General features: G+C 37.5%; 1 protein-coding gene across 1 annotated transcript; it reads right to left on the bottom strand.

The window, feature by feature from the left end:
- Window positions 1-1388: 1388 nt before the first annotated feature.
- On the bottom strand, window positions 1389-15656 carry LOC113234104 (myc protein). The gene is made up of 3 exons (XM_026469355.1): window positions 15345-15656; window positions 12691-13340; window positions 1389-5022 (listed from the first exon to the last, which is right to left on the bottom strand). The coding sequence occupies exons 2-3, from the start codon at window positions 13226-13228 to the stop codon at window positions 4469-4471; spliced, it is 1092 nt and encodes a 363-aa protein (XP_026325140.1). The 5' UTR covers window positions 13229-13340; window positions 15345-15656; the 3' UTR covers window positions 1389-4468.
- Between the last annotated feature and the right edge of the window lie 6102 nt (window positions 15657-21758).

Genomic DNA, 21758 nt, shown 5'->3' with positions numbered 1-21758 from the left:
GTCGAAGATAAGCAACAATAACAAACGAAAATTTCAGGTTATAACGTGAACAACTTTCGACTAACCTGCATTGAATCCGCGCTAATAATCTCTGTTCCAAACTTTTGTGCTAATTCCACACCGAGTTTAGTCTTTCCTGTGCCAGTTGCACCTAAAATTATCACCATGGGTAACCGCGAAACCATTATTGTTCGAAAAGCCATCACAATTTGGCAAACGCGCGAACTTCACTGTTGTTATGACGTATGCCAGATGAAGCAACACGTTCCGTTTGTGGCAACGGCGATGGGCTATACAGCACATTTTCGGAAAGACTTATGAAGCGATACACTTTGTATAGACATTTAGTTAATGTGAATCTAAAAAATCAGTCAATGTATTAAACAACGAATGTTTTTGTTTTGATATGTGTCGGAATATCACAACCCTCCAAGTCAATGTAATATAATTTATCTGCCACGCTGAGGTTCCGGGTTCGATTCCCGAGCAAACATCCGTTGTATGGACTACATTTATTTCCCTCGTGAGTTTGAGTTGTAATTAATTTGGACTATGAGTATTTGCGTTATTTATATGTATATATTAATTAGAAGTTTTACTTAGTTAAAAATATCCATCATAACAGATACTCGTCTTCCATAAATACTGTGCGTTAATGAATTCTTACTTGTACGGGATTTTTTATTGAATACTTACGTTACGAAATGCTTTAGATACTTACTTATTAGGAGCATACGTAAACCTATTTTCTTCATCACCCTCCTTGATGATGTCGTATGTATGTAGATGAAATGGATCACTTGCACATATAATACTTCGCCATTCGTCTTCGTGTATTTTATAGTTTGGTATTTATGTCACTCCTCACAGTATAATATACGTGCCCACTAAAATTGTAGTCTGCTTTCGAAGTTTTTGTCCTTTCAGTTAGAAAAAAAACGACTTATTTTTTGTTCATACTTACAAAATATTATTTTTTACGTTTTATTTTTTTGCAAGCTATATTCATGTGCAAGTGTTTTCTAGTTATTATACTGTGTCGTGTGTTTAGTTCGTGGTATATGCGTAGTAATTTGTAAGGTTGCCTGGAGGAGATCGCTGTCTAGCGATGAAGCCGCCGATTGTACCTTTGACTGTTTTATATTGTCACTGTTTTTATTTTGTGTGCAATAAAGCTTATTCTATTCTATATGCGAGTATAGGTATATATTTTTTATTGTGTGAAATATATTTGAAATCCTATAAGAATTACATTTTTTTTATTTTCTTAAGTTCATAGGATTGAAGGAATGCCGAAGCAGGAATACCGGGACAGGGTGATATAAATTTAAAAAAATATCATTTTTTTTAGTAGCTCCAGGCAGATATTTGGATACATTTCTAAATGCGTACCCCGCAGGTACACAATCACAGTTTCAGACTCTAATTAATTAGCCAACCCCCGAATTACACCGAAAGTATAAAAATCACAATCAATTAGCCAAAATTCTGCCTAGAAACAACTTCGTTTATTTATATTTAATCATTAATCTTAATGTTTTCGATACACATAATTAATTAAGGAACAAAAACCAAAAACTTTTCTCCTCATTACAATAGTATCCAAAAAATAGACGTGGTAAGTACACATGTCCTTAAAGAACGCCGCTTCAAAGATCGCAGAGGGCAATATTAATATTAGGCGGAATCTATGTTGCGCCCTACATTCTCTGTAGCGGCGCGCGGGCCACCGCCGCCGCAGCCCAGGGCGTCCCCGTGCGATTTAATCGAGACACACGCGGACCCCCAACCCTCAGCAAACCACCAAAAACAACCAATCGAACTCAAGAAAAAAACATAGACATCCTTCGAATGGTCCCACACCACAGGCGGCGGTTAGATCTTCCCTTACAATTAACGGATACTATACAAAGAAAAAGTAAAATTAAACTATAAATGACTTAATCATCCCAACCTTATGTATAAAATTTACAAACCAAGTTGCTTTTTTTCCATTTGGCAATGGTGGAAATGTGCCTTGTCACAATATAATGTGCTGTAATTTTTATATTTTTTCCAACACCTTGTCTGTCTACCAATCATAAAGCTGTCAATCCTTATCAATATACTTTTAACTACTGACTTTTTCTTATGTGAAATCTATTAAATTTTTAACACTGTATAATATCACCACAATAAGAAACCGATTTCACTTTTGGACAACTAAATCGTCATGTATTATCTTTATTATTTATGTCAAGATAAGATTAACAAAAAAAAAATTAAATGCAGGTACAACATTCGAGAATTCGATACTCTCCATTTAAGAAAACTAAACAATTACTAGAAAAAAAACTTGTTTATAAAAAGTTGACGTACATCTATGCTCTATTTCTATTATGTACATATTACAGCTAGTGGAAGATAAACTGCGAACCTTTAACACGATATCTATAACTCCTCGTGTACCGCTACCTACAGAACAACGCTATAATCCTACATAATATTTCTCACAAAAAATATTTCTTGCAACTAATTCGAGTATAAACCTAATTATCTATATGTATATGTACATAGCAAGGCACATTCCGCACACAATTAAAGCCCTCAAACGTAACTGCTGACCATGTGCTTGATAAAACATCAACCTCTATCTTAAGACCTGAAATACATAATGAAAAAATTTATAAAAATTGCATTGATCATTTGAGGCGGAGATTGAATGACTTTTACGTTTTTTTTAAAAACAATCCAACACGGTCGCGTTCATTTTGGTCAGGCTTTATTGAATTTTAATCATCATCGCGAATACATTACTTACTTACTGCAATATTATTTAATAAAGAAAATGCAAAATTTACTATTAGTAGGTACTATAAGGAACTATGTCGTGGTTATTTTTCATGTTACTACACCGTAAGACTATTTTGATTGTATAGATTTTGATGTTATTATCAAAATACACAGTCTATTTTTTAATAACACATGTATTTTAGTCACTGAGATTATAATATCTATTCACTGTATTTAGTACGTCAATTGGACATAAATATGCGTGTAACGTATATTAACATTAAATGATAAATTGCGTTCATTTTATTCCCAAAAATGGCGAATAAATTAAATTTCAGATTACACTAAGCGATGTTATATGATATACATATAATATTAAGTGATAGTCATACATACAAATATGTAAGTGCAAGTAACCTGTCTTTTAAAATGCGCGAGCGATAGCAAGTGGTCAAAAATAAAAATTGGTTTTAGAAAAGCGAATTGTTGCTACTTACATTGCTCGCGCACTCTGAAGTACATGGCAAAACGTACATGATAAAATTACACAATTTATTAATCATAATTTTAAGTGAAACATCTTTCACGTACAAAGCTGTGTTGGTGCTATATCTGTACATACATATGAATAAATTAATCGCTTTAAAAACTGGTCCAATGCGGTGAAAAATTACAAATTTTATTGTAAAATAGTAAAACTGGGAGTTAATTGCGACTAAATGTAAACAAAAAGAAAAACATTAAAAGGTGTTAAATTTTACAAAATAACAAAACACTACAAAACCGTAAGCTAACTTACCTATAAATGTAGTTTAAACTTATAATAATATCAAGTTAAAACAATATTTATCACTTTTCCCGTTTCTGCGTGAATACGCACGCAAAACGGGACGAATTAGAAAATCCAACGAACCGGGCCGAAAACATATATAGGGGCCAACACTCCAAAACGTTTCTTAAAGCCAACAACAGCCACCTCTGCCTAACTAATAAATTCAGGACTACCTTCACTCCCCATCTTATATTTACAGCTTTGACAAACTTGCGAATCAAAAGGTGCATGTGACATGACTCTGCAGTACACAACTCGATTCATCGGTGTTTCTTTTTTGAAGGTTCAGTAAAATTTCTTCAATGCCATAAGAAATAATGTGTAACAAATTCATATTGTTTCCGTCTCCATCAACGGGGAGTAAATCTGTTATGCGCTATGTCAACTATGAATACTTTAATCATAATTCAAAAACTTTTTAGAGGTATAACCAGTCTACTAGTTCACGAAGCAGTCTGTAACTATTAAGATATTTTACTGAAGACCAAGGATTTTTATCGTTAAAACAGTTTTATGGCTCACTTTGGCACTGCAAAATATTGTTTGAGCAAAACAAACCGACATATTGCTTTACAACTCTGTACTCTCTTTACATTCCCACAGAAGCAGAGTAAGCCGTAAAAGCTGACTTTTAAAATTTTAAAAATTAAAATTCCTGCCTAACCGCTTGTAGAAACTGCATGTGCGAACACGGCCACGAGGAACTAGTTAAACAATAAGGTTGTTCTTCGTCACCGCATTGAGAGCACAAAGGATTAAATGTCCATTTTGACGCGCTGGGAAAATTTGCATTGAAAGTTACCAGTTTGTCGAGCGGACGCAGAAGTTTCACAAAGCGAACTCCAATCATGCAGATCCGAGCGCTCAATATGCTCGATGATAGCGCGTAGAAAGTGCCATACGCAGCTTCTTTAGCTTGGTGACCAGCTTGGCCTGCTGTTTCTTGAGATACTCCCGTTCCACGTCCTCGTCTCTGAGCTTGCGGCACAACGCGGCCGCTTCGCGGAGGATCACAACTTTGGGCGCACGATCTTTATCTCTTGTCGCGGGTATCTGCTTTTTAAGTTCATCAAAGAGATTTTTGAGGCCTATCCGTCGTAAGCGTTCCATGTCGTTGTGTATTGAGCGGCGTTCGATCTCTGGAGACTCGGCCTCAGAGTCGGTGTCAGTGTTGGAGCGGCGACCGCGGCGGCCGGGCCCGCGGGCCCTCCTGCGAGGAACAGAGGTTACCGTTGATGGCGGAACGAGGCGTTTTCTAGCAGCTGGACGCGGAGTCATCGAGGCGGCTACAGTACGCTGTATTTGCTGGCGCTCCTGGGCAGAGGGCGTGCGCGGCAAGCTATCAGTGCGCACGTGAGAAGTGGACGCCAGTGGTTGCTGCGACGATGTACCCAAGGAGACCACGTCTATTTCTTCCTCTGCAACAATGGAAATGATGGTTAGAATTATGTGACCATTTTGATATTTGACTTCGTGGTCTTATAGATTACGAACTTAATCATGTCAAAATTTTTCAGCACAAATAAAATAAAACTAGGAGCGCTTTTTGTTTAAATGGTGCTTTATTCATTGTGATTACGTTCATTACATCCGCATCGCCATAAAAAGCGGGCGTAGTGATTGTCAGAGACGCGACTATTCTATACATAAGTATGGGTCTAGATCTAGCCGATGCGGGATGCGACTGCAGTAGTCAGGTGGATGGGAAGGGGTGAGGTGGTGCACGGTGGGGGGTCGGGCGTCGACCCCGCCGTACTACCGCAGCGTCTGCCGCCATCGATCCAGACGCCTGACGTCACGGCGCGCCATTCGCGCCAAAACGAGCGCGCGTGCGTGCTGAGCTGCCGCAGCGTCCGCACTCAATGGACTCGGGATTATCAACCGGTGGACGGCTTCCGGCCCCAGCCACTACCATTTAACAAAGCACAACTCGGAATGAGCTGTCACGCTACGCCGCTACGATAACGCCCGACTTTAACACATTTCCCAGCGAAATTGATATGCCAATCTGTTACCTAATGCTTGTCGAACTGGTATACGGCCGCTCGCTGCTATGCAGAACTGTCGCTATCGGTCCAGGTACGGCTGTTGCTAAGCCCAATTTGTGGGAGACGTACGGAGTTGCATGGCGTCAACCGTGACTACCTCAACACGGGCGCCTCCCAGTTATAATATTCCTGCTTTATCTGGAGCCAAAGCCATAGGGCGTAGGGTTCCCAAATGAGCAGGTTCAGCTAGTAATACACCTAGTCAGATTGATTACTGTTTTTATGTAACGTGAGTCGTGCTGCGGAAACGCGGCCTGAATTCCATTCGCTTCTGCAAGGAATGCAATACGGCGGTGCGGCGCAGCTAGCGACGGGAGACGTTTGCGGCGCTAAGTCGACGGTTCATTTCTATGAATGAGTTAGGTAGGTGGCGTCGTGTTTGCGATCGCATTGCTCGTGTATAATGCCACGGATATGGCCTTTGTCAGCGTCGTCGTGTTTACGTCGTAGCGCATGTTTCGCGGAATACGTGCGACCACACTATCCGGTTACGCCAACAAATAATTATGTCAGCGGTTCATTGTGATTAAAGGTTACCGACTATGCTATGTCCGATACCTGCAATAAAGCGGTACTAATAAAGTGGAAAATCATCGATTACGTCTAATAGAGATTGGAAATAGAAGCTACTCATATTATTTAAACCTAGTTTTTGTTTCTAGTATTTAAGCTTTTATGGTACCTTACCTGTATATTTTAACTTACAGGCTAATAAATAAAATTCTAATAGAAGCAAGTTAAGTGGGCAGCTGTTCGCTGATTACTAAACGATCAGAGTCAGGGACGTTCGCGAAATAGGTTCTTTCTGAAAGTGCGCAGTTTAGTAAAGAAATTGCGTTGCAGACACATTATCGACCTGAGCGACGATAAATTTACACACCCACGCAATCTTTTTATTTGATTTCCGCATAGTTACGCGGTCGGTTATCGCAGTTGCGCGTCGATCTAATTCGGTACGTATCGGGTAGGATTTGCGCGACAACGCCCATCGCCAAACATGCGACGTCGCGGCGTGGTGTCTGCTGTGGGCGAGTCGAGTTGGCGTACACCTATTGCGTTGGGCCGACGGAGTCGATTTCCACATGAGACGTGACGATTTTCTCTCTGGCGCCCGCCGCGATTAACGGTCACTCGACGTATTTGTTTCAGCCCGTGTGTAAAAGATACGGCTCGGCATTGTCGCGGTGCGCCGCCGCCGGGCTCCGGTCTAGTGCATATCTATTATATCTTCATCACTCTAGGCGCGACTCTCAGATGCGCCGCCGTTCCAATTTTAAAAGATACCAGAGATAATCCGCTTTTTATTGTTCAGTGAAGACCGTCCTTGGAAGCGGAAAAATGCAAGCTTTTAAAGTCCTTTTTGACTGTCTGCCCGGACTTTTGGTTTTATTTCCACTTAAAATATTATTGAAAGAGTTGAAACTTAAAAACACAAATACTTCTAATTGAAAATTTGTAATCACATTTATCGTAACCATAGATAATATGACTTATTAGACAGAATAGATGAAGTCTTTTGAATATGAAATCGTATCTTCGGAAACTCCAGACTCGATTACTCATTACTTCTAGGTAGTCTATACCTCACCGTGAGAAATTCAATGAGTCATAGATTCGCACACTTGAGTACCCAATGACACCTGCCAGTGAGAGTATCAGGTACAAATTCTTCGTCAGGCATTTGTAATGAAATAAAAAATCCCCATCTATAAATAGTAGGTTGTAATATTTTAAATATTAACATTTTTTCGTCGTCAACACAAGACTGCTAGGTAATATGAAACAGGTGACAAATAGAAGCGGGAGGCGTTCAAAAAGGCAATGTGTGTAGTGTCGTCAAGTGTGACCTGTTAAGACGGGGGCCGCGCATGCTCCGCTGGCCATGGCTGTGAGGCCAAGTTCACTGGCATTTGAGCGCGATAATTAAAAATTATCGTGACGCGCACGCGGCGCACGCCATCTTTATACAGCCAGTACTTTAAAAAAACACGAGTGGCAACTGAATTCCAAAAAGTTGAGAACCTGTTTGAAGGGCCTCATTTATCTATTTTAAATAACGAACGGAAGTTATTGCGTGCTCAATATATCAGATAAAAGATATCTATGGGGACTTTTGAAATTATCAGAAATTTAAAGATAACCTATATATTTAAGTAATGAATGTCATAGGTTGTTTTCTCTTTTTATTTGTTACAGCGCCCTGTAGAACTATACATAATACGTACGATGCTAATTAAGCTGAATACAGGCCAAGCGGTAAGAAGTTACTGTCTTATAATTTTTATCATTAAATTTCTCATTATCCCACGAAGCCTTAAACGGAAACCGTTCAGCCTTATACACTTACTAATTAAGTTTTTTGATTCATTATTATCGCTTGTGTGCTTGCTTCCTTTTGTCCAATAAATGTTAATTCTTTTATATTATTATATGGTATTCTAATTTAAAAATTTTGAAATCGAGAGTTTTTTTCTAACGTGTAAGATACAAATTAGTGTAGGGCACAACTTGCACTATGTGTTACTGTGAAAATTTATTAAAGGGGGTTATTCTGTGTAGGCCGTGGTTATTTCGAATGTGTTACGCAATCGCGAAAAGTCGGTCATCTGGCCTGTACCACTCAAGATTGCCGGCAGACTAAAATAGTCGTGTATAATGTATGATTCGAGTTAGACCACACGTGAGTTTTCTAAGTCAGGATTTCTTAGAATTTTAAATGACAAACATTAAGATTCTGTATTTTTCTATTAATTCGGGACTTAGCGACTAGTACTTTGGAAAATTATATTTAAGCTCTAATCAATTACGTAAAATCGTAATTGATAGTGATATGAAATTTTTAAACAAGTTTAAACTTAGAATTCTAAAATCCTTGGATCGATCACTCGTTCGACCAATGTACCTAGGTATTGGTATTGGAAGCAAAATTATCGTGAATCACAGTGTTATTTTGATTTTCGTTCACTCGTATAAAATGTCCGCGTTTAACGAATTTTATGGTAGGCCTAAGTATGGGTATCTTGGCGGATCGATCGGCACCATCCGTCGGCCTTGGCGAAGTTCATGCGGAAGTTCATGGGCACAGCTACTTGTGAAAAAACATTTGATTGGCCAATTCGCGATTATTAAGCGGAAGAGTCAAAAACCCACACTCATATACTAGATGCATCACAGACCACATAAGAAGCACTATACATTGGAATATTTATAAATATACGGCGTAATAAGTTAGTTAACTTTGTCAAGTTGAATTTCGAATTAGACTATTATAAGAATTTAGAAAACGATTTCTGACCAGACTGCCAATTAATTAAAACGATAAGCTATTTATTCCGTAGTGCAAATTAATTAAATTTTTAACCTTATCACCACGCCCATTTTCGGCCAAATTTCGGCATATTGATCCAGATGTTACACTGATATTTTATTGCCGTAATAAAACACATTTAAATGTTCATCACGTAAGTAATTAATTTATGCAAAGTGCGCAATGGAAAAATCGGCCAAAATTATCATCACGGGGTTGACAGTAGAGATCAAGGAGCAATTTCGGTATTATCTAGTTGCCGTCTAAATTATCAGTTGGTTGAGGCTTTTTTCTTTGATAATACAAATTTATGTTAGGGTGTCACATTGCCGACTTATCGGCATTGATAAGTCGCGAAGGCCGCGTAGAGGCCAATATGGCGCTTTGTGACCGTGTCATTCTTAAATTGACATTTCAATTGCTATGATAGATAACAATAATAAGTACGAGTACCTTTGAGAATACACCTCTTCTATAACTACACGGTGCGGTCGTCCGCATAGCGTACGTTGTCAAATACTGTAGATTATTCAAAAAACGCAGTAGGTACATACAAACAGATAAAATACGCATAAAGATAAAAGAGCGCACAAAAGACGGCATAGTAAGTTGTATTGCATACACGTGACTTTAAATGTCTTGAATGCATATTCTTGATAACACCAAGGTCGTTTACACTATACATTATTATTATAAATCTAATGTTGAAACATACATACGCGTGGCGAATGACTGTATAAAGTAGCGAATTTGAGTTATGCGGCATTAAAAAAGTAACATTTTATGATCTGACTTGGTCAGGTGACCGCGTCAGCGGCTTGATAATTTCACTTTTAGTAAAGCGATCGCGTCCATTCGTGTGATAACATAATAAGCCTCTAGGTATTACCTGTCACATGTTGCTAGTAAGAATCTAGGTAGGCTAGTCAAAACCAGTACAATATTTAGGTCATTGCTTCAAGTACAGAAAGTAAGTGCCGCAATTGGTTTAAGCTAAGCGCCCTGAACATTTACCGTGCATAGTAACCCAATTAAATGCGTGTTAAAATAAAATTCCACGGTACTCGTTACTAACAGATGAATATTGGAATTAACTACTTAATTATACTGGTGATATTTCAGTAAAGGCGCCATGATTCTGTAGCCAAAGTTTCGTGCGCTGACGACAAACTGACGAAAAGCTGTTAAAAAATATAAATCGTTCTCTTTTTGAAACTCAATAAACAGTATGATTTTTAGCCCTTATTAGGTATATTATTTAATGGCTTAACAATATTGTTTACCGTTGCCTTTTTTTTTATTTTCTACGTAGTGTATTAAATTTTTATACGTGATGTTAATTATGGAATTGTAAACCAATAAATTTAACTATGTACAATCCAAATATAGTTAAGGCCTAGGAATGTAGCACACAGCCTTGCCTCTCTGATTGATACCGAGTGTTTAGGACCGAACGAACCGGACTTAAACGCCCTAAATTGCCTTATAGAAACTCAATTCGTCCAGCGAAACGCCCCAGTTGCTAGTATTTTAAAATACCATTCATCATGGCCGCGCAGTCTATCAAACAAAAATAGGTCTAATGCACCTCGGGTTTTATTTTAATTCTCAACGTGTTTTACCATTGAAATACAGTTTACTTAAAATTTACAGGCGCCAAATAGTGCAAAGTAAATATAAAGCTGAAAAGTTGTGAAATAACCAAAGTTTACACCTTCATAAAAAAGACATAAAATCGTGTTATTCAAAGAATCTCGGATGCGACTGCGACGGTGAAGATTTTGATAATAAACATGATTTATTATCTAGAACGCGTCGTCTACACAGTTATAGGTAAACAGACCGCCGCAGCAGGAATCTTTGCGATAAAACAAAATTACAATCCAGGTAGTCACGGCAAAGAAAATTGGCGCGAAAATGGTGACAACTTTGACCGTACAGTTTGTTGCGTGGCGTACCGGCACGATAAAACCGCACATGCGTCGTTAATTTTTACCGCGCTCGCCGAGTAGTGATGGGACTCGGACCGTTTCGAATCTTTTAATCGAGTACCATCGACATAAAAATCGAAAACTTTACAATAAAAAGTCAATAAAATTTATCATCAATTACGATAAAATTGCATCCTTTAAACGTCTGGCATGCAGAATCACCTTATGACAACGTAGTAACGTTCAATCGCGTTTACTGAGGTGCTGCCTATCAAATTGTCATCCAACCGGGCTAGACATGGGAGTACCGCGTCTCCAAACCGGTCTGGCAGGCCAGGCGAGCTCCACTTCAATGAGATTCCATTTCATTTCGCTGCATTCTTATGCGAGTAACGGACTAGACGCGGCGAGTCTGCCGAGACACAACTGTAAACCGCGTACTGCTTTATTTTTAACACAGAAAGCAATACTTATGATTCACAATTACTTTATACTTCCGACTAGTTGTTTATTAGAACAAAATCTGCGCAACAAGTTGATTTGTAAACAAGCCGTATTAACATACGGCCAAAGCGACCTTTCCGACTGTTATCTACGATAGTTAAAGCGCAAAACGATAAATATTACATTGTACTACATGCTAGGTATATTGTACAACGACAATTTGTGTAATGTTCTAGTTCAAATAAATGGTAACATTAGGTCAGCTTTAGACAAACACAATTATGATTATGACAAGTTAAATTAAATATATTGGAAATGAAAGTGTGGTTAACCTTTAATCAAATAAATCAATTTCTAATCCCCGATTAAATAACAAATAGAAAGTTACTAACTGGTCTAGCATATTCGAATTTGGTAGACAACATACATCAAACTAATGGAACAAGAGGATGTTAACCCTGCCACAATCGGGGGAAGCGCCAATTCGCAGTTGGAGGATGCGTCAAGGTCGGGACGTCTCGGTCGACGTACCGGCGACCTTAGTCCTGTCCTAAACCCAGGTCACCCCGAGACCTTTCACAGTGACCCAAGTACAGTAAACAACGTTAATCCGTATTCTAATTGAGCGTGTCAATCCCGCGAAATAAGTCGACGGGTAAGGTTGCGCAATTTGACATTAAGGAAGGTTGGGGTGTTCAAGGTCGCAATGGGCGAAGGTTCCGGAAGAGATGAGTAGCGGGTGCGTCTAGACGCGGAGGGGGACTCGTGGCGGTCGATACTCGCAGTTTCCCGCGCTCGCAGTACTACGCCTGCGTCCTGCCACCCTCCGGCATCCCGGATAAACTTTGTCTACTCAAGAAACATTTACCCGCGCGGCTTCGCTAAACAGCCTTTCGATCAGAAGTCAAAGTTGACGCTCACTTTTCACATTTAAACTTTAGGGTGTATCCTTTAAGAAACATTTGCAAGTAAACCATTCGGACGTCATCAACGACGACCCTCCAATAAGAAATAGAAAAATGAAAAAGATAATATCAGCCTTATTAGACTGGTACATAGCAGATCAGTTGTATATGAGAAAATTTCCAATAAGCCGATGTGACCCTGACAACCAATCACATGAATTTTAAGTAAACACACAAAACACCGGGACACGACGATCTTAAACAATCATATCGAAATTTTAATTAACGAGGCAATTGTGAACGTATGTTGATCCTGTTTTGGTTCTTATCAAAATGATCAAGAACCATTCAACGGAGAAATGAGTACTTAAAAGATGTTACTTGAAATAATAAAAATAAAACTGCTGACGTACTAATAATGTTTTTGATGTATTTTTAATGTCTTACTGACCTGATTCGCAGGAATCTGATGGTGTCTGGACGCCGAGGTAGTCGAAATGTTGCCGAGCGAGAGTATACGAGTGGTCAGCGGCGACGACGGCGGAATCCCTGAGCAGACGTAGGGCTGTGCCAGCCACGTCGACGGCGTGGCGGAACTGCGGAGGTTCGTCTCCGTCCAGTGAAGGCGGTGTATCAGGTCTAGCCGGTGACATGTCTCGTCGCAACAGGCTTTGTCCAGGTGCTGGCGGCATCAAGTCAGTGGGTACGAAAGTATTGCTTGGATGCACAGAATCAATGCAGGAGCCCGCCCACATGCAATCATGATGGACTATGTTTTCTTTTTTGTGCACCTCCTCCTGTGCTTCTATGATCCTCCAATCCTCGTCGCTCTCCTGCGCATCTTGCGAATCAGCGGGCGGTACTAAATCCAATCTCTCTGCTTCATAGTGTACTTGGGTCCAGAATTCAGATGTCTGTGTCAACTCCATGGACTCCTCGTCCAAAGTTTCCCATATGTCGAATTGAAATATATCAAGCGGCGGCGACATTTTTGTATTTATAACTAAAGACTAACTAGTTTTAAAGCTAAGACGAACTCGTCGATATCACAGTGCCCTCTTATCACACGACGATGCGCGCGATGGGATCAACGCACACCGTCTGCAACAATAGAAAAATAAACTTAAATTCTATCTCTTGAAAAAACAAAGCCAAGACTTAAAATCCCAAGCAGGTACTCATCTATGAAATAAAAATTAAAAATTGCAATTTAAAAACGTTTTAAATTTTTTTTATGAAATAATTCCAAGTTCCAAAAACCCACCTAATAAAATTATTATTTTGTTCGTAATGATGAAGAAGATATTAATTTAAAAACTATACACCAGCCACTTTAATCTTTATATTGTACACTACCTCCAATAAACTACACAACGTAAAAAAAGACTAGATCGTTTTAAACAAGGGGGCTGTTGACCCTTTGTATTTACAAACAACTCCTGAGATTCCAAAGTGCACGTAAAGTGGGAAGTGTCCACGTCGGAGTACGAAACCAGACTGAAGTCTGGATGCGAAACCGAACAGTTTTAAAGAGTACTTTGGCCTTGGATCTGGATCCCACTTTTGTCTAAGAACAATTAGTCTGTACCTGACCCACGGTTTTTACTCAAAAATTTACCTGGCGCATCACTACAGTTCGGAGAAATTTTTGCGCGGCACGCAGGTAGACAGTTTCCGCTAAATTGTTTTTGTTTACAAACGATGAGTGGGGCGAAATTATTGTTTACCAATAGACGGCGTTGGCGCGATTTTCCCGCTGTTTACAATTTCACAGAATCATCGCATGAAGACACTATGGTTACATAGTTTACGTAATAAGGCGGCAGAATTTTTAACTACGCAACATTGTCAAAATTTAATTAGTGCAAAAAAATAAATAAAACGACATTTATACATACGTTATATAAAATTAAATTAAATATTTTTCAAAGTTATTAACATACTTTACGTAAAGTAATGGTGCGATAGAATTTTAAACTTCATAACTGTGGCACGCTCATTTAAGTGATTTTAATTCATGCATACCACAATATGCATGCGACAATAAAATAACATCTTAATAATCGCTATACCAACAAAAGGTACATTAATATTTTCTAAGTTTGTTCTTGGGATGATAAGCAATTTTTTCAGTAAAATTTTATAGCTCCAAAGTTGCACAGGAATAAATATAATAATTATTCATTTTGTTAATTTTCAACAATAAAACAAAGTCTGAGAAAAAAACATTTTTTACAAATGTCCAAAAGTTTTTTACGCTAGAATTTTAAGTAAAATGCTCATCTCATACGGTAATAAATTTGTAAATTATTAAATCATTCATGTACGTAGTAACTAATCTCTCACATTACATTTAAGCAATACTGACCTACCCAAAGACACTGGCTAAATCCGGCTCGTATGTAGGTAATATACCTATGCCTTACGTTTAGTATAGATCTATTGGTTGAAATAAAATTTATAATTGTCATTTGCATACTTAACAAGTCTCAATGAACATTTTTTATTACACCAATGTATAGGTTTTAATAAATTTGGAATATTTAATTTTATTACAAATTAATGGTGAAACATTATAAACATTGTTGCTTTCAAAATATTGTGTAACATAAAGGTAAACAAGTAATACCTATCTAAGTAATTGCACCCACATAAGTGCCGGCTACGTAGGTATACATAATATTAGGACACGACTTTAGTTTCATAACCGAAAATGTTATTGCGAAATATCAATGGTTTTGGACACTTGGAATGAATGTTCCTAAGCCTACCCTACACCATTTAAGTTGAAAAAAAAATTTGCAAAAATTTGCTAAGTACCCGCTAAGTCGTTAAGTCTTGGAAATCATCAATAATATCAGCGAACACTCGTCACACTGACAACAATGCGAAGAATTTAGGCGCTAGCGATTCGCGGAAAAATCTATTACACCACGGTTTACTAGCCAATGTACCGGCAACGCCCCGCCATACCCGGCCGGCGCCTTGGCCTGACTCACTTATAACTACCCACAAATACTAATATTGTTCACGATTTCCAACACCCATAAATCACTACATCAACCTAATCAAAGCAATAACAATTAAATGAAAAGTAACACTCACCAAAAAAGTTTGTGCAAAATGCAATCCGGCAGCGGCCGGCGATTACACAATTTTACACAAGATTTTTCAGAATCTTCGACAAAGTTTTTTTCTTACACACTGCGTAACACTCACTGAGAATATGCGATTGGTTATACAGTGTAAATTGAATACGGTACTTCTTCCGAGACCTCCGATTGAGTTTGTCAAACACTGCATTATTTGCGAGCCGGCCGGTTCAAAGGGAAGCCGCGCGTGCGATCTGTAGAGCGCCGTGGACACAACTAGGTTCACGAGCAGTGTTTCGCGCGGAGTCGTGAGCGCGACCGGCAGCGGCCGGCGGCGACGCGGCGGCGGCGCGCGGCAGTACCGGCTTGCCCCCCGCACCCCGCAGCCGGCGCCCGCTCACCTAGCGCCGCCGGTTCCTTTCCATTCACGAAATTCTCTGAAAATACGCGCCTTCCATCCGATAACTAACAGCACATCATCTGACAATCATCCCTTTAGTTTATTTTTGCAGGCTTCTATGGGAAATCATTGCCAAAATCAAGGATTTGGCCATACAGGCGGCGTCTTAATGGAGGGGGTCGTACGAGGAAGGAAATCAGCGCAGCGGCATTCGAAGAATACCTTCGCCGGGTTTGAGTGTGTGAGTGGAGCGTGAGACTGTGTGAGGGCGCGGTGTTGGGAGGGAAATCGAGGAGGCGACGGACGCTAGCTAAGTGGGTAGGTATACAGCTCAGTCGGCGGTCGGTGTGGCGAGTCGTGTGCAGGGCGTATGTCGTAGTTAACGGGCAGCTGCCGATATCGAAGCTAGCCCGTCGGCATTCCTCAGGTTATGGCGCGAAGCAAAAATAACTGAGCGATTGTGATGAATTGCCACGCATATTTTGCTCGTCTTCGCTGTACAAATTACCATTGGTCTCTTGTTTATGACGGGACATCTTTTAGGACTGGGCTGGACCGAAGCTTCATTCCTTACACCATAATTTTTTTGATGGTAGGTTATCTAATTCTAGTCGCTTTCTTTTTCGTACTGTGGTAGAAGAAAATAAGTACAATAATTGAACAATCTTAAGTAATGATTTCTGGGAAGCACACCACTTTATACCACTCAAAATGCTGCAGTAAAATGATAATTAAAATACGTGAAATTATCCAAAGTGTTTTCATCAACTACGTATTTGTTAATAAGTAGGTACACATTTATGTTATAATAAAGTCGAAGTATATGTTTTGGATAACATTTAAACTTGTTACTTTAAAGGAGGGCAGTAATGAGCCTACGTCAAATTGTAACCTCCAAAAATAAGATCTACTGGCCTTAACATAGCATATCGTATAGGTCATAAAATCCACTTTCCCACCACACGTTACGATCACCTCGCATACTTTTGAATTGTAGTCGATTAGAAGTAAAAATCTGCATCAACGCTTACGTTACGACTAGGGTTACACTTTTGCACAGAAATATCGGCTTCTATTTAGCATTTGCTAAAATTCCTGTTATGCTAATGCTAATTCCGCACTACATCTTAACTTGCTTTACTAAGTACATTATCTATTGTCATTATATATTATCATTATCTATTATCATTCTCTATTATCATTGTCTATTATCATTGTCTATTATCATTATCTATTATCATTATCTATTATGAAACTTACACTTTAAAGAGTATGTTTAAGACATACGCGTATTGTTTAAATTTAATATTCGACTTCGGCTTCGGCTTCCCGAAGGCCACTTAAGACACTGGCACTGGTTACAACTAATAAAAGTCCTGCGTACTGATGGTGCAGTAAAACGCCTCGATGTTTATACATTCTTTATGTGAAATCATAAATGTAATGATACTAAATTTAGCATCACTTTGAGCTCATGTTCATACAAATTAGGAATATTTGTGTGTATATATCATATACATGATATATGTATACACACAATCGTCGTCTAAAATCATAAACCTCCATTAATGAAACTTTTAAGAGGCACAAATAACAATTATGTTAATTTCTAGTAATTGTAGATATAATTATATGACAATCTATAATTTTATCTTCATTTTATGACTAAAAAACGATCTAGAAATTATATTTTAAACTTTATTTGCCCGATATTGCGCTTGAAGAATAAAAAAGGGATTCGTTCAAAAACGGAGTTGCGAGATTTTAAAATTTTGGCAGCGTTATGTATATTCAGGAATTGTATATACCTTACCGTCCAAAAAAAAGCACAAATGACTAAATCAATTCTCAATGTTTTTCCAATTTTCTATAAATATTTTATATCCAGTTAAAATATATTTTTTATTGATTTAAGATGATTGCTATGCATTAAAAAATCCGTAGATACTCATGTGACCTTTGGTTACGTGTATTTCCCGTAACCAACACCTCTCCCCATCTGCTGCATTGTTAGATAAACCGTAACAAAATTAGATCCCGCTCGCCCCGAAATCAACCCTTTTACAGTAACCCTTCAATTAATTTCACATTCATGGGACCCTTTAAAGAAAATACAAAAAATAGATAAGCAGGAAGTTAAAGAATACGAAAACTAACCGGAGCAGACAGACAATGCTACTTATCCTCTAATTTAAATGTTTATTTTAAAGTCAATCGACATTAAACTCTACGTGTTTAAAAATAAAATACCTATGTTTTTTTTTAAATAGGGTAATGAAAACCAGTTCTGATCCGAGAGTCAAAACATTTGTCTAGGGTTGGCAAAACTCATGTTGTACAGCCTGTCAGTAAATTGACAGGTAAATCGTTATGATGATCAAAATGAATATCTTGTTAAATTTAAAAAGAGTTACGTACACTTCAAGTGTCTGTATTTGTAGTTATAAATTCTGTTACATTTGTTGCGTCGTTAAAATAAATATTATAATTTTCTCCAGCCGTAAATTCTCTTTTAAATCGCGCTAGGTAGTTTTAAAAGGATTTTTGCATTATAAATAATTAGGGGTTAATTAGATAGATGTCTTGCTTACGATTTAGTTAACTAATACGAAAGACGATTAATAAATTCACTCAAGTTGTTATCGTCATGGATTACTAATTACGCTATAAGTTTAATGCTTAATGTGCGACTTTGTGCATACATAATAGATTGTCTATAGATAATAAATAACATGTAATTATGCAATGTGAAACTTATTAACCAGGGTTTGAAATTGTCAAGACATTTATTTTCTTTGATAATTATTATGATAATTATCTGATAATGATGCGATATATATACGATAATTATCCACACTGATTCCTAATTTTATCAGTTAGAAAATAAAAAATCTCTGGGACAACGTTAGGAATGTGACTTTTTAACCGACTTAAAAAAAGGAGGAGGTTCTCAATTCGTCTGTATGGTTTTTGTATGAATGTCACGCGATAGCCGATTTGGGTGATTCTTTTTTTTTTAGAAAGAGCCTCAGAGTGGTGCCTCAATATTGGTTCCATTTAAATTTGAAGAAAAAATCCACCTCAAAGTGGCAAAATCCCCTATTTTGCCACTTTGAGGTGGATGGAAGAACCCGTTTTCGCGCACTTTCCGGTAACTGATTTTCAATAAAACTTGGCAAATAGATGTAATTCCAGAGCCTTTGAAGTCTTTTTTTATTTGAGACTATATTATATAAATTAAATTTTTATTGAATTTATATTCAATTATTTTTTGTGAAATTACTCCACTAGTTTGTTATAATTATTAATACAAAGATCGAACACTCAGAAAAAACACTCAGAAAAAATTCCTTCGATCCGGTCGGATTCGAACCGACGTCCTCTTGCATACCGTGCCAGACGCTATACCAACTAAGCCACGGAACGAACCAACTATATTATATATATATTTTACACAATATATATGTCGTTGGATTCGTCTCAGGTTCTGTACTCCCACTCTCCATCCGAAACAATTACTGTCAAATTAACACACGCATGATGCGAACGAAGCTTCACTCCTGACATTGTCTTTTAGTCGAGTATTACTTATTTGGCAGTAATTGTATTAGACGGACGTCTGTTGGGGAACGAGAGCAGACTTCCTGATACAAAACTCATAGCACGTCGTTGCTAGGCAACAGCTTTTTGTTGTTAGTAATGTTACAAATCGTCGGGGATAGTGCAATTACGCGTAACTGGCATTTGATTGAGTCTCCATTCAGGTAATGAAGTCGCCAAATTAAATTCGCGTTAATGTCGTGGCAACCAAATTAATGTGATTTACAGTCTGTCTATAGACAACATAAATTAATGCTTACTGTGCACAAAGCCATTTAAATAACAAAGTAATAACGTTAAATACCTCTCCTGTGGAATTTGGTTTGATCCATACGCGTCTATTACCAATACTTCATTTGCGGATGGATTTGCACTAACCTCGACGAAATATCAAGGTATATTTACGAAGATAATTTATAGTGAATAGTCATCAATTCGAACCTTGTTTTTAATAAATTTCGTGTATTGTAGTAAGTAACCTGTATGTTTCCCGAAATAGATTAAAATCATGTTACTGAACTACATGCAGATGATTACATGACCAAATCCCCGTGTTAATTTTCACGGTTAATTTTCGTCCGTTATCTCTGGTTCACATACTAGCTCGTAAAATTTACAATGTCAACATTCTAAATAGCAATTTCAGTGATAAATAATTTATTTAAATGAAGCCCCGGGCGCCCAGGGTGGCAACTGACAATTTGTCACGACATGAAGAGAGATTATCCTCATTACGTGTTAGAAAGTCGCGTTAATCCTTTTTTTGTTTAGTGCTGCGTAAAAAAAAACATTTGTGTATGACTACATTGTCGTAGGCTATAACCGCATACTTAATTTGAATTATCATGCACTATAAGCATATTAAAAACGACGATATTTTGAAGCAACTGCCATTAAAGGTTACTGAACCTTTTTAAAAAACTTTGTCATAAATCCTGCAACTATTAAAGAAAAAATTTGGTTTATATTTGCACAAACAAATTTTTTGGGGTAAAAGATAAACTGTACCCTTTATCACGGTAGGGAAGATTAGCTGCACCTTGTGAAAATTCCCACGGCCGCCAAGGTACTGACAATAGTCCGCAAGTTTGTGTAGGAGTATCTTAAATTACAAATATTACAACCTTTGTGAGTCCATCACGCGTCGGATTTTGATACGTACACCTGCAATTTTTCATGCATCGCAAAATCGTACATTTTAACAACTGAATTCTAACTCAATAGTAGAATAACTGCTGTACACATCATTGATATAAACACCTTTGTTATAACAGAACTACTAAAAATCAGTGTTCGAAGTAGTAATTATCTTAGATAATTATGATGATAATGATCATAATAATTATCATAGACAATTATCATGATGTAATTTATCTTGATGTTTATAAATTAATTGAAACAACAAAATGGTACTGCAACTAATGTCGTGCCATGTATATATATCCGGAACGTAACCAAACGTAAACACACAATCACAAAAACGTCACGAACAACTGAACTAATTCATAATTTTGTCTCTTTAATTTTTGGTCTATAATAATATGGATAATTATGGGGAATTATGTCGTACAATTATCAAAGAAAATAAACATCTAGATAATTTTGAATCCTGTTACGTATTTCTCTATAATATAAACATTGTTCGTTCCCATCATTATTCTAAGTCTATGGCGCTATAATTCTTATAATTTAAACATATACCACGCTATAAAATACGTGTTATCAAGGAAAATTTTTCAACTGTTATCAATTATCGAATAAAATAATGTAAACAATTAAGATAATCGGTAATCGCCCTTTAATTAAATTGAATAGTAATACTTGACTTCCGCCAAAAGAATTCAGTTTAAACCGACTTATTTGCAAAACTATTTTAATTAGGGAATAATACTTGTAACGTAGCGTCAGAAAAAACGTAATTTAAAATTCATAAAGTTCGAGCTACGTAAGAAATTCATTACCTTTTTAAAGGACTTTAAAAAAAGAAGAGGTATTCTATCTACTGTATGTTTTTTTGTTTGTATGTTACGCGATAACTATGTGGGCCGATTTTGATGATTATTTTATTTTGGAAAGAGGGTACCTCAGTAGTGGTCCCATTTAAATTTTAAGTAAATACTCCGCTTCTAGGAGTGGCAAACTAGGGGATGAATCCGATTTCGCGCACTTTCCGGTAACCGATTTCAATAAAACTTGGCAAATGGATGAAATTCCACGTACTTTTGAGGTCGTTTTTTTAGCACTCTGCATTGAGATTATTGTGATACACAGGTTACAAAGGCGTTACAAGAATCACTATGATCCATTTTGCCGCACACAAAGCTTTCATAATGTTTATCGAACTTAAAAAATCCACGATTTAAAAGAACAATAATTTTAACAAATAGTTATAGTTACATGTTATTTTACTACCTGGTTGTACCTCCA

This window comes from Hyposmocoma kahamanoa, unplaced genomic scaffold (genome assembly GCF_003589595.1).
Source record: "Hyposmocoma kahamanoa isolate Upper Pololo Valley unplaced genomic scaffold, ASM358959v1 81, whole genome shotgun sequence".
NCBI classification, from domain to species: Eukaryota; Metazoa; Arthropoda; class Insecta; order Lepidoptera; family Cosmopterigidae; genus Hyposmocoma; species Hyposmocoma kahamanoa.
This window is presented reverse-complemented; position numbering and strand designations above follow the sequence as displayed.

Excerpts from the sequence above, each read along its gene's own strand:
- LOC113234104 (XM_026469355.1), bottom strand. The coding sequence starts at position 13,228 with ATGTCGCCGCCGCTTGATATATTTCAATTCGACATATGGGAAACTTTG. Across the intron at positions 5,023-12,690 it reads ATCAGATTCCTGCGAATCAG|AGGAAGAAATAGACGTGGTC; the intron begins GTCAGTAAGACA and ends CCATTGTTGCAG.